This window comes from Coccidioides immitis (assembly GCF_000149335.2).
Source record: "Coccidioides immitis RS genomic scaffold supercont3.1, whole genome shotgun sequence".
NCBI lineage: Eukaryota > Fungi > Ascomycota > Eurotiomycetes > Onygenales > Onygenaceae > Coccidioides > Coccidioides immitis.
In genome coordinates, this window is record NW_004504310.1 from 551,522 (window position 1) to 566,659 (window position 15,138).

Genomic DNA, 15,138 nt, shown 5'->3' on the forward strand with positions numbered 1-15,138 from the left:
ACATGAAGATTTTGAATGAATTCTTAAAGCTCCAATCTAGATCTAAGAAGATCAAATTTGTAGAATATTGTGGCATGCACATCTACAGGCTTTGGGACCCAGAAATGAACAGTATAATGATCTCACAAGATGTTATATTTGATGAAAAATTGGATCAAATTCCAACAAATTCACTAACCAAAGTCAAATATGTTGAACTCCTGGAGGAGTATAATTACATAGATTCATTGAACAGCTGGCAACACAAGCTACTAGCTTATCTTGTGAAGAAGAAGCCAGAAATCATCAAGAAACTTGTGAATGATGAATTAGAGGCTTTAGAGCCCACATATCTAGGTAAAGAGCAAGAAATTCTCTTGAATATGATGGAAGAAGAAGAGGCAAATGGAGCTCAGCTTCCAGTGCTCAGCATGTGTACAGATATATCAAAATTCATTACTGAAGCCAAATGCTCTGAAAAGTGGCTTTATTGGAAGAAGGCTCTAGATGTTAAAGTCTTCAAGTTACAAGAGAAAGACACCTGAATTCTAGTTGAGAAGAAACCTGAAATGCAGATCCTCTCTGACAAAAGAGTATTTAATAGAAAGCTCAACAACACAGATGACACAGTATGATTCAAAGCCTGTTAGATTGTATATGAGTTTGAACAGCAAAAAGGTGTTCACTACAAGAAGATCTATACAGCAGTTGTTAGTGGGCTTATAACAAGAGCCTTCTTTGCAATCTCAACAGCTAAGAACTGAACGATCAGAGTCTTTAACTTTGTGACAGTCTTTCTAAATGGAACTCTTTCTGAGAATGAATGTGTATATGTTCAACTACTTACAGGATTCAAGCACAGCTGGAGTAATTTAGTAAAGCTCTTATGCCAGGAACTCTACAGATTAAAGCAAGCTGCTAGACTCTGGTATCAAGCAGCTACTGATTATCTGAAATCTCTAGAATTCCAGATCTCTTCATATGATGCAGGGTTATTCTATCACAAGAGAAAGCAAATCTATCTAATCTTACATGTTGATGACTGCTGTATAATGGGACCTAATAAAGCTGAGATAGAATAATTTATTAAGAAGCTTCAGGAATGTTTCAAGATCAAGAAGATTACAGAACAAGACTGTTATCTAGATATGTGGGTTCAAAAGCAGCCAAATTAAGATCTTTTTGTGAACCAGAAACAGTATATTAAGAATCTACTGAGCAAATATGAAATGAAAGACTGTAAACTTTCCAAAATGTCAATAAAGAAAGAAATAAGCATTGAATTTACACCAGATCAGATTCTCAAAAATGAAGTTGATGAGCAGACCATGCCTATAAATTACAGGAAAGGCCTGGGCTCTCTACAGTTTCTAGTTATGTGTACAAGACTGGATATTGCATTTGCAGTAAATTATCTGGTGAGATTCAACAGCAGGCCCAATAGGGAGAGCTGGATGATATTCAAGCAGATTCTATGCTACCTCAAAGACACAAAATTGAAAGAAATAGTCTTCAAAAGGGACATGAATTCTGAAGGCTTGAAACTGGCAGCCAGTTTGGATTCTGACTGGGTTGGAGCCAATCCTGTGTACAAATCCACCAGTGACTATATTATTACCATGAATGGAGCTCCAATCTTGTGGAGATCACAGTGCCAGACATTTGTCTTGAAATCTATAACTGAAGTGGAGTATTTGACAGCTAGCAAAGCTGCTTGTGAACTTGTAAGAATTTGCCCGCGAACTCTTTACACAGACAAACAACACCTGTGAGGGCCCAGGGCCTCAGCTCATAAGCTGTTGAGAGTACATGTATTCTTATGAGGCACTAAGTCATGTGCTCACAAGCATATATAAAAAACTACTACTGCATAAATCTCTTGTTGAGAGCCAGTGGCAATCTTGTCTACAAGTCATACATAGTTGCCAATATCAGACCTTTTACCTCACATACTCTTTTTTATGTACAATTTCTCCTATAAATTCATTGTTACACCAATCCACATGTACAATTCTCATATTTTGCCACTCTTTTTGGTGACACCCAACAATGGTATTAACATAAAGAAGCCAAACCTCTGAAGCTCACAAATCTGGAACACCAGCAGAAAACCTACTCAAAGAACAAACCCAAGTTCACAAGAAGATGATAAATCTTGAAATCATCTCAGCTCTCTTAACCATGGATAAAACTGAAACAAGTATTGCAATATCAGAGAGAGAGTCTCTCTTGGCATCAAGAGATGAAATCCAATGACTTTATGAGAAAACCAAACTATTAAAGAGAATGGCAAAATGGCAAGAAAAGTTGAATACTCTCCAGGCCACTCAAAAGCACTTATAAAGTGAATCTCTTGATATAGTTATCTTCAACCCAACATCTGTAAAGTGTCTGTCAGTCTTGAGATCATCACAATATATAAAGCTCTATCAGACTAGCTCCTATACAAAATATTGACAGTTCATCTCCAGCATTGAATCCACTCATGATACAAGCAAATTAGATAATGAGGAAACTCTCACATACACTCTTACAGAACTTGATTATATTGGAAAAGATCTCTGGAAAGTTTACTGTAAAAACAACCTATTGAAGAATAACTAGAATGATCTCAAGAAATTTCTACATGTGAGGTTAGAAGATTCAGTAAACTATACATGAAACTCTTAATAAGTAATCTTTAATCTTTGCAAGAGTTTGAATGAAACTGACCAAGTCTACTGCTAATAATTTCTAGAGCTTGCAACAGAAATTAGTGAAGAATTTGAAAGCTTTGAAAAAATGAAGAAGAATCTATACAGAGGAAACTTGAATGAGTCTATGTGAGCTAAACTGAATGAACAGCTGGAAATACCAGATGATATTAATGAGATAGTAGCACTGGCTACCTAACTCTGATCAAGTGTGACAGCAGCTCTTGAAAAGAATGCCTCACATGTGAAGTTTATCAATCCAGTTGGAAGTGCTTGTGAAGGTATGAGAACTGATAACTCAAGACTGTAAACAGATAAGAGAAGTTAACTCTAGAGACCTGCTCAGAAGATGGGGAAAGATCTTATCAAGAATTATAAAGCTTTGAGAAAAGAAGAAAAGTGCTTTAAGTATGATTAAAAGAAGCATCTTGTGAAAGACTGTCCCAAGAAGAAGAATAGCAAATAGGAAATTGAGGAGCTGTAAGTAGATAGAATTAATATAATAAAGTTGTTCAAGAAAAGTGTTCTTGCTCTCCCTCTTATTGTTCTAGATGCACAAAGCCTAACTAACAGAAGTATCATCTGGTTAGCACTAATAGACTCTGATTGTCAATCTCTAGTGATTAGTTCATGATTGGCTGTGAAGCTAGCACTAGAGGTGCACAAGATGTCTATAGAGATTGAAACTGCTGTATATCATGAGAATGTCACTCTTGTGAAAGGGATTGCAAATATATTCTTTGAAGTCTGTAACTCTCAGAGAAACTGGCAGTTATTTCATGAACAAGTGATGATCACCAACATAAAAGATGAGATGCTAGTGAATTTGAGCTGGCTGCAGTAATACAATTTCAAGATGTATTTCAGAGAACTAAGGCTAGAGTTTCAAACTGTATGTTGTGACCTGCTTGTGAAGATTAAACCAGTTAATCTCTTGAAGCTAGTAAAGAGAGAGAAGCTCATCTACATAATGACTCTCTGTAAATCAGAACAGATAGTGACAGTGGATCTAGATCTTCAGATATCAGAAGCCTACTGTGAACTTGTAAAAGTGTTTAGTAGCAAGAGAGCTTGAAAGCTGCCACTACACTGTAAAGATGATTTGACTATAGATCTTGAGTCAGGAAAGTAGTTAGAATTTGAAAGAATGTACAGACTTTCACAAGCTGAACAACAAACTCTTTGTGAATATCTGAGCAGTGCTCTAATTTATAAGTTCATCCAGTCTTTCAAGTTATTTACAGAAGCACCCATTCTGTTTGTGTCTAAGAAGAATAGTAAACTAAGAATGTGTGTAAACTATTACAACCTGAATTCAAAAATGGTCAAGAATAGATATTCTCTACCACTGATTGAAGATATATTATATAAGCTTGTGGGAGCTGCAATATTCACTCAGTTGGATGTCAAGAATACCTACTATAGGTTGAGGATTTGTGAAGAGAATGAGTGAAAGACTGCATTTTAAACTCTACAGAAGCTATTTGAGTACTTGATAGTGCTTTTTGAACTTGTGAATGTACTGGCAGCCTTCTAATTATATATTGTGAAGGCACTTAGTGAATATCTGAATGTGTTTGCAGTGGCCTATCTTGATGATGTCATTGTATACTTGGCTTGTGAGGAAGATCATGAGAAGCATATGAAATTACTACTTAAGGCACTCAAGAATGCAGATCTTTATTGCAAGCTGGCAAAGTGCAAGTTCAATACTTATGAGATTGACTATCTTGAGTATATTATAACACCAGAGAGTGTTCTTATGACAAAGAGCTGTGTGAATACTATTCTTGACTAGCCAGAGCCAATCAGTAAGAAAGAGATTCAGATCTTCTTAGAATTTGTGAACTTTTACAGATGCTTTATCCCAAGATTCTCTAAGATAGCCTGCAGCCTAACTACTCTCCTAAAGAGAGAAGAAGCAAAGCTAAGCAGATGCATGTAAAGAAAGATGAGAAGAGAGATCAACACTTTTATAACTGAGGAGAGCTGCAAAGCCTTTCTAGATCTGAAAAGAGCATTTATAAAAGCTATTATACTTTACTATTTTCATATATGTTATGAATTCTGCAGCACAATGACAGAACATACAGAATAATTGGATGACATCTGACAAGACAGAATTACAGACCATTACAGAAGAATCTTAAGGCAAGAATTATGTAACCAGCAATAGAACTGATAACTGACCAATCACACTGAGCATGATAGAATTGATTGGAGGACATAGCAAATGTATTGTGGTAGAACAGATAGAACAGCTTAGCAGGACTATCACCAGAGAAGCATCATGTATATAAGAATGCTTATTACCAGAGATCTGATGGACTTGTTCATTATGATTAATCTTCTTACCTATTTACTAGATATCTTTAAATCAGATACTTTTATACCTTGATTACTTTCCATATTATTCAAGTCTTGTGATACTGTACAATTGTACCTGATTCTGCTACTCTTGAGAAGACTTCATAGTCTTGTCCTGACTCTGTTACACCTATATAGAAACTCTTTGTTATCAGAGCAAGACTGCCAGCTCAATCAAAGCACTATTGAACTATTGATTACTACCTCAATCTGTTATTACTTACTGTGATACCCCTTGACCCCCAAAGATTCAAAGAGTGTCACACAAATACATAACATATTAATTACTTCTGACTCAGGAGAGAATACACCTAAGACCTTAGAGATTATATATAAAGAGAGAAACTTTCTGCATCATGTTAAAAGATAAAGATACAATTCCATTCTACATCAAGATCTAACAGAACATAGAAATCATGTCTGCATTCAAGATACCAGCTATCAATGCTCAAGATCTCATAAATAGAATCTTGCAGCTTGAACAGATTATCAAGAAACTTGGAGAGCAGAACTGTGAATTGAAAGATTATAATGAGCAGCTTGAGACCCAGATTATGGCCATCCCATTTACTGGACAAGAGGAAAAGAAAGATAAAGCTAAAGTCAATCTACCAGAACTCTTCAAGAGTAAATGGGGAAAATTACAAGCTCTCTTGAGACAACTATGCATCTACATGAATATGAAAGATAAAGAACTCAATAGTAACAAGAACAAGATAATGATGACAGTATCATATCTTTGTAAAGCAGCATTTGATTTGTTCAACACCTACCTGCAGAATTACTACAAGAAAGATGAAGATAATCAAAATAATAACATGCTCAAGATTATTAACAATTATAATATCTTTATTTGGACATTCAAAATCACTTTCAGAGAAGTCAAAGAATAAAATATAGCAGCTCAGCAGTTACATCACATATAACAAAAAATATCATCACAAGACTATGCTATGAGATTCCAACAAGTCTGTGTCAATACTGATTAGGATGGTGAAGTCTTAGCTAGCATCTTTCTATCAAGAACTATTTAATGAAATTAAAGATGAAATAGTATGATTGGAGAAATGACTACATATCCTGGCCAAAATAATTGAAGTGGCAGTCAGAATTGGAAACTGACTTTATAAATGAAAGATGGAGAGACAAGAAAAAGCATCATGGAAGAGAGCCAGTTTGTTAAATTACATGGCAAATTGAGGCTGGAGCAAGCAAGTACAACTGAACTCTTATGAACACACATTTATAAAGCTAGATATGATGAAGTCTGACACTCTTAATGAGAAAGAAAAAGAACAGAGGAAAAAGAAAAAACTATACTTCTATTATGTCAAGCTGAGATATTGAGTAAGACAATACAGAGCAAAGAAGACAGATCAAAAAGATAAGAAACTCAGAGTAACTTTAAAAGAAAATGAAGAAGACTCTGAAGTGAAATAGCATTTCTGAGTGACAACTCAGAAAGAGTAAATCAAAGAAGAACTTTAATAACAGTTCAGAGAGATATTTGAAGATCAAATTATAAAAGCTTATCTGAAGCTACTCCAGCAGCCAGCAAGTGAACTGAAATGCTGAAACAAGCTGGATGATGAAAAATGGAAGTTATATGAAGAACTATATGTAAAAACAAGAAATGAATCAAGTAATGATTGGGGGATTCAACCACTTGACTGTGAATATCATTACAGATGAAAAATGAATGAAATCTAAGACTGAAAATACAACAAATATGCTCAATACTCAATCTATAGATGTTCATGTGAACTTTATCAGAAACAACAAAAGAAGTTTGAATGATGGACACAGATTATGAAAGACTTCATGTATTACAGAAACTATGGTTATGATATCAAGAATTGCTAGTGTTGCAGATGTGACACTGAGAAGAAAGAATGGAAGATGCCAGATCTACAGAATATCTCATATGTGAAACATTCAGATCATGCAAGAAATCATTGGAGCTTTTGTTATGAGAATGATTGCCCTATTCATTGAGATGAAAAGAATGATGAATATTATCTATGACTACTGAAGAAGCTGTGAGCAACCCAGAAACAAGACAAGAGTAATGATGAAGAATATTAGTTGGACAAGAAAGAAAAGTCTACACTGAAATTAAAAAAAGAGCTAAGCTGGAAAATACTAGAATTTAAGAAACATGAAGAAAATGTCATGAAAAAATTGAGTTTCATGAAAAGCAAGATACTTGAAGAGAAAAAATGCCTAACAGCAAGAATAATATGGATTCAAGATAATTAATTGCACTGGATAACATGTGAAGAAAACAACAGATTATTAGTAATAACGATGTGTGAACAGCACTAGAGTGAAAAACAAAAAGAGATAGAAGAACCAGACTACTCTTGTCATAATGAATTTGAGTATGAATGCCAATGTAAGTACCACAAAAACAAGAAATTTTAGAAAATGGCAAGATTCCTGCATAATTTAGAAGAATGTAAAACCTGTATAGAATGCAGAGATAACAAGTATATGTAAAGAATACACAAAGTCTCATGTATCAACAAAGAGAATTGCACAATACACAATCAGATACTCAAGACAACTCTTGTTAACTTGAGAAACAAGCAGACTGTCATGAATGAGAGCCTGTAAGCAGTATAAATAGGCAAGCAAAACTGTTAGCTACTAACAGACAAATCTGTCACCTCAAAGTTACAGCAATCTTACTTGAATCAAAGTGCACAACAGTCTTAGTGGACTCAGAAGTGGCTGAACTATTTATTAATGGGGGATTCATTAAACAAGCTAGCATTATAAAGCAAATAAAGAAATACTTCTACCAGTTATTGGGACTGGAAGGAGAAATTCTAGACTGAGTTGAAAAACAAACATATCTCATTGGAATGAGAATAGAACAACACCACAAGAAATTGTGTTTCAAAGTAATGAATCTAGAGAACTATAATATAGTCTTAGAATACTCTTGGTTAAAATGGCACAATCCAGAAATTGACTGATGAGAAGGAAAGATCAGGCTGACAAACTATAGATGCTCTCTCAAATCAGGACATCATAATCAGAGACTTAAACTCAGAAATAACTCAGGTGAGACACTGGCTGTAATAGGTCAGGTCAACTAGAAGGTACTACACAAAAAACAATCAATCAACATAGAAGAAACTCATGAAAACCTGAACTATAATAATAATGTAGATCAAGTCATGAAGAACCCCAATGACTTGATGCAGCTGTAAGTATGAGATCCTATCAAGAAAATTTTGAGAATACATTGATGTATTCAGGGAAAGAAATTGGAGTAATAGCTTACTGAAGCATGAACTCTGGAACCATGAGATAAAGCTACAAGAAGGAAAACAACTAATGAAACAGCTAATATACAGGTTGAATGAAAAAGAATCAGCTGAAGTGAAGAAATATATTAAAGACAACCTTCAGAAAGATTATATAAGAGAGTTAATATTACTGGCAGAATACTCAATACTGTTTGCACCAAAGAAAGACAGAACCCCATAACTATATATAAATTATAGACAGTTGAACAGCATTATGGTCAAAAACTGTTACCTGATACCACTGATTGAGGAAGTGCAAGACAGATTGAGGGGAGTAACATGGTTTACTCTAATTGACATTAAAGATACCTACTATCAGAAATCAATCAAAGAAAACAATGAATGAAAAGCAAATTCTGAAACAAAATATCTTGATGATGTGGTTATATACATCAAAGAAGACTGAATGGATCACACTGTAAAGATCAAGAAAGTACTAGAAAAACTACAGAAGTACAATCTACCAGCAAACCTAAAAAAGTGTGACTTTCATAAGAAAGAAATTGGATATCTTGGACACATTATATTAACAAAAGAAATACAGATGGAACCAGGAAAAATTAATGAGATACTACAGTAGCTGACACCAAAAGAAGTCAGAGGAGTGCAGATATTTCATGAACTAGTAAACTACTACTGACAATTCATACATGGATTTTCAAAGGAAGTGAGACTGCTCACACAGCTATTTAAGAAAGACAAACTATTTAAATGAATGACAGAGTGCCAACAAGTGTTTGAAGCAATAAAAGACAAATTTAGGAAAGAAGAAATAAGAAGGCACTATAATCTGACAAAAAGATGTGTGATTGACATGGATGCATCAGATTATATAATAGCAGGAAGACTACAATAACCAGATGAACAAGAAAGACTGAGATTAGTTGCATGCTATGCAAGAATAATAATACCAGCTGAACAGAACTATGATATCCATAACAAAAAACTACTAGCAATAGTAGTGTCACTGAAGAAATAAAAGATCAAATTGCAAGAAAACCAATATCAAACAGAAATCATCTCAGACCATGATAATCTGTAATACTTTATGACAACAAAGAAGCTTATGAGAAGACAAGCCAGGTAGTATACAGATGTACTGGTATACTATAACTTCAAGATAAGACACTGCAAAGGCATGGAGAATGCCTGGGTAGACATGCTAAGCTGAAGATCAGATCTGATGAAGAAAGAACAAGATTTAAGAACACTCTTTAAAGAATTGAAAGGAACAAAGAATATAATTCTGAACTAACAGACATTGAGAGTGACAAGAATCATTACAGAAGAATTAAACATTAAGGAGAAGATCAAGAAAGCAATAAAAAAAGATGAGTATGTGAGAAAGATTGACAAAGAAAATGGAAACTTTAAGAAAGAAGAGAGAATAATACTATATCATGAACTGATATATGTACCCAAAGAGGTCAGAAAAGTAGTAATGGTACAAGAACATGACACAGTCACTTCAGAACATTTTGAGACCAACAAGACAATGAAGAAGATTACAAGAACTCATTATTGGCCAGAAATGTGGATGGATATTTAACAACATGCCAAAGAATGTGAGATGTGTGCATGAAGCAAAACTGACAAACACTGACTATATAGAAAACTGCAACCAATATCACAACTGCAAGAACCATGGAAATTTATAGTGATTGACTTCATTATGAAACTCTCAAACTCAAAGAACATGGAAGGAAAGAAGTACAACTCAATACTACTGATTACTAACAGATTGATAAAATATGGATACTTTATACTGTTCAGAGAGGCAATGACAGCACCAGACACAGCAATGATTATACTATAAAATGTACTTGCCAATCACAAGATGCTAGAAGAGATAATCACAAATTGAGATATCAGATTCATAAGCAAATTCTGGATGACAGTAATGGCACAACTGGAAATTGCACAAAAAATGTTAACAGCCTATCATCCACAAACAGATGGACAGACAGAACAATTAAACCAGATCTTGAAGCAATATCTGTAAGAATATGTTGACTATCAACAGAACAATTAGGTAATGCTACTACTTATAGCACAATTGGCTTACAATGGAGTAAAGAATACCACTACAGAAATGACACCATTCTACATAAACTACAGTAGAGAACTGGAAATACAGAAATAATCAAGAATTGCATGACAAAAAGCTCAAGAAGCAGAACTCATGGCAACACAACTACAAGAACTGCAGAACCAGATGAGACTAGATATTAAATTCCTGAATAACAGAATAAAACACTACTACAACAAAAGATGCCAGGAGGCACCAATCTTGAAAGAGAGGGAAAAAGTATTTCTAATTTAATGGAATATCAAAACCAAAAGATCTAGTAAAAAACTTGATTTCAAAAAATTGAGATCATACAAAATCATAAGACAGATCAGAAATGTCAATTACAAACTCCAGCTATCTAAAAAGATGAAAATACATCCAGTATTTCATATCTTATTATTGGAGAAAGCACTGCTATACACTAAAGAAATGCCCATGGAGATTAATAAAGAAGAGAAATATGAAGTTGAACAAATACTGAATTATCAGAAGATCAGCAGAAAACTTCACTATCTAGTAAAATAGAAAGAGTATGATACCTCAGAAAATATCTGGAAACCAACAGAAAACCTCAGGAATGCACAGACAATTATTATAATGTATTATTGATGATGCTCTCATTCAGCAAAGCATTAATAAATAAATTGAAGACAACTGAAAGAGAATCTGAGAAAGAAAGATTACTTAATGAAGCAAGCAGGCTTTAAATCTCTGCCTGCTCATCCACTCTTTTTTGCTTTTTCTTCTTAAGATGTTCCAAGTTCTTCATGGACTTCAACTCAGACTCAAGAAATTTGCCAGCCTGGTCATGAAGCAGCTTTTTCTGTTTTTAAAGATGAAGAAGATGAGAAAGAGTTTCTTGCTTGATATACTTGAGCTTATTCTAAGTCTCAAATAATTTCTGCCAATTGGTGACAGAAGAACCATTATTGTGAACATAACAGCAACCAGCATGAACACACTTGCTATACTGAGAAGAATGACTTGATTTTAAGCAAGTCTTACCTAATAAAGAGCACCAAGAACAAGAAGAAAGCATCATGAATCTGAATTACTTAATAACAGAAAGAAGATTATTCTTGCAAATATTAGAAGCAGATGACATGATGAAAGAAAATCATGAGAACACTTACTAAAAAGAAAGACAAGAGAAAAACAGAAACTCAAGAAAGAGAGAATACTCTTTTATATTCTAAAAAAAGCAACAGACAGAGTGGTTGAGGACAATATGCTATAAAAGAAGAGAATAATGTTTTGAATTTTGTAGCACAATGACAGAACACACAGAATGATTGAATGATATCTGACAAGACAGAATTACAGACTGTTGTGGAAGAATCTTAAGATGAGAATTATGTGACCAGTAATAGAACTGATAAGCTGACTGATTGTACTGAGCATGATAGAATTGATTGGAGAACATAGCAAATGTATTGTGGTAGAACAGATAGGACAGCTTAGCAGAACTATCACCAGAAAAGCATCATGTATATAAGAATGCTCATTATCAGAGATCTGATAGACTTGTTCATTGTGATCAATCTTCATATCTATCTACTAGATACCTTTGAATCAGATACTTTCATATCTTGATTACTTTTCATATCATTGAAGTTCTGTGATACTGTAAATTTGTACCTGATCCTGCTACTCTTGAAAAGGCCCCATAGCCTTGCCCTGACTCTGTCACAACTGCACAGAAACTCTTTGTCATCAGAGCAAGACTGCCAGCTCAACTAAAGCACCATTGGACTATTGATCACTACCCCAATCTGTTATTACTTACTGTGATACCTCTTGACCCCCAAAGACCCAAGAGTGTCACGCGAATACATAACAATATAAAACAGAAGACTAGATTAGAAACAGATGCATCTGGCTTCACAGTATATGATATTCTATTACAGCTGGTGAAGAATAGTGTTTGAGTTTCAGTTGAGTTTTATTTGTGGAAGATACAATCTGTAAAGATGAATTATAGCATTCATGATCAAGAACTGCTTGTAATTGTGGAGTTATTTACATATTAGCACTGCTAGTTAGAAGGCTTGTGAATACCAGTTCAAGTTCTTACAGATTATGATAGCTTGTGCTACTTTCAGACTGCTCAAAGCATCTTGCAAAGACAGATCTGCTGGATACAAAGACTGACAGTCTTTTGATTCATGATTAACCATATGAAAGAAATCAACAATCTAGCAGATGGATTTTTATAAAGATCTGATTATGCAAAGAAGACTGATCTAGATGACATGAAGAATTATGAGACTGTAAACTAACTGAGAGTAATGCTTGCAAAGAAGCAAGAGATTATAGAAAAGTTGGAACTGATAGTTCAAGTTTCTTCTAATTAGAGAGGGAAGAGAGAAGATAAAAATGTGTAACTCATCTCTGTAAAGCTTCAGATTGCAACCAAGAAACTACTCACAAAGATTGTCTTGAAAGGCATGTGTAAAGTACAGAAGATTGCAATGAAGATTCAGAAGATTAAAGACCTGGTTTGTGAGAAGAATTCTTATAAGAAGGGCAGCTCCAATCTGTTGGCATTATTGCCAAATCTACTGTAAAGTAATGACTATGCAGCTGAGATCTGTAAAGATATTAAGATGAGCATGAAGAGATTTATGATATGAAAAAAGAAGAAGAGCATTCTCTATAGAGATGATTGCATGTACATTTCTCAGAATGAGATCTTGCAAATAAAGCTGATCAGATATTATTATAATTTACCTCTTGCAGAACATTTTGCTACAGCAAGAATATACAAGCTTATAGCTTGCAAATATTTTAGCTAAGAATGAGAGAACTGGTGAAGAAGTGCTGCAAAGTCTATAGAGTCTGTCAGAGCTCAAGAAGAGTTTACAGGAAATCTCAAGAAAAACTATCACTCTTACTAATTCTAAATTACTCTTGAGAATCTGTTAGCAGAAATGTTATTACAGATCTTTCTGCAAGCCTGAATTTTGAGAAGGTGCAGTTTGACTGTATTCTGATTGTAGTGAACTAGCTTATAAAAATAGCTTACTTCATTTCTACAATAAAAAAGCTGATATTAGAGAAATTGGTCCATCTCTTTATTTGCAATATAGTAAGATTACACAGATTATCTGCAAGCATAATAACAGATTGAGAATCTCTATTCATGACTGAATTTTGGAGTAATTTAACTTATATCTTGAAGATTACAAGAGCAATAAGCATGGCATTTTATTCACAAACTGATGGTCAAACAGAGAGACTGAATAGTGTGCTAGAGCAGTACCTGCAAAGCTATGTCAGTTATGATTAAGATGACTGGATGATGTGATTGCCAATAGCAGAGTTCACATATAATAACTTACAGCAGATCTCTACACAGAAATCATCTTTTCAGCTGATATATGAGTTGAATCTGTAAACAGATTTATTGAACTCTGATGAGTATAGCTATATGTGCAAGAATTCAAAAAATCAGGCAGAGGCAATAAGATTACTTTGAGAGAAGATCAAGAAATCACTCATGAAGGCACAAGTCTATCAGAAGAAGTACTATAATCAGAAGTACACTGTAAAGACTTTCCAGATGAAAGATAAGATATAGCTTGATCTTCACAATATCAAGACTGTACAGTCTAACAAAAAACTGGATTTGTTAAGGCATGAGTCTTGTAGAATTATGAAGAAGATAAACTTGCAAGTCTACAGACTGGAGCTGTGTTTACATCTGCAAACTTATAATATCTTTCATGTATTTCTGCTCTGTAAGCACAAGATCTGTAAAGAAATCAATAGCTCATCTCATCACAAAGTTCACAAGACAGACAAGAATGAAAAGAAGTATCAGATCTGTAAGATAATTAACTCAAAAAGAGAAAATTATAAGCTGTAGTACAGAGTGCATTGAGAAGATTATAATAATAAGAAGAACAAGACATGAGTTCCTGTAAGTAATATTCATCTACTGAGAAAGCTACTCCAATAATTCTATAGTAGAAATCCAGACAAGCCTGGTTTGTGAAAGAGATGGATGGAGGTAGTGAAACTAGAAAATAAGTTAGAAAGAGAAAAGATATAGTCAAATCAAATTGAATTAGTTTCAAAAGAAGAACTATCTAAAGACTATATAAGAGTCTCTGGCTTTCTTCTGTAAAGACCTGTAATAACTATCTATAATCTTACTGCTGGAAAGAGCAAGCAAGATGCCTACAGTATAGACAGTTATTATATTTTTGACCCAAGCCCACAGAGATGCACTCTGTGAAGACTATATTACTATAGTCTTGCTGAGCTCACTTGCAGATGGAGTACTTCTGCTCTGGTGGCAGCTGGACCCTAGCTCAAGTCACAAGAATATTCTCATGGAGCTGGGCACAGACAGTTAACTGGTTTGAATTATTCAAATCAGCAATAAGCATGAGCTTTTGAATAGGCTTGTGACATTATGCTCTCATTGGCAAATCCCTACTAGGCCCAGGGCTAGCCCCAAGTGTCTGAGTGGCCAGGGTGCCTGTGCTTATGACACTTCCCTGGACTCACCCCAGGCAGATACAGAACTCACCCTGGTAAGTATTTTTCTCTGTCATGGTCCTGGGCAACTTCTAATATAATGAGTGCCTTTGCTACATCTGCTGTTAATTTAACATGTTCTGTGAATGTTATTATTTTCAACAATGCTGTTGTATCTACTAGATCTGTCATTTTCTATTGATCCACACAAGCTGCTTCCTTTCAC

The 15,138-nt window shown here is 34.5% G+C and overlaps 2 protein-coding genes across 2 annotated transcripts; both read left to right on the forward strand.

The window, feature by feature from the left end:
* Positions 1–5,455: 5,455 nt before the first annotated feature.
* CIMG_12608 (uncharacterized protein) lies at positions 5,456–5,932 on the forward strand (the record flags this gene model as incomplete). Its single annotated transcript, XM_001249143.1, has 1 exon — positions 5,456–5,932. The coding sequence occupies one exon, from the start codon at positions 5,456–5,458 to the stop codon at positions 5,930–5,932; it is 477 nt and encodes a 158-aa protein (XP_001249144.1).
* A 2,292-nt stretch (positions 5,933–8,224) lies between these two features.
* On the forward strand, positions 8,225–8,537 carry CIMG_12609 (uncharacterized protein; the record flags this gene model as incomplete). The annotated part of the gene is made up of 2 exons (XM_004445513.1): positions 8,225–8,253; positions 8,327–8,537. 2 exons carry the CDS (start codon positions 8,225–8,227, stop codon positions 8,535–8,537), a joined length of 240 nt encoding a protein of 79 aa, XP_004445570.1.
* Between the last annotated feature and the right edge of the window lie 6,601 nt (positions 8,538–15,138).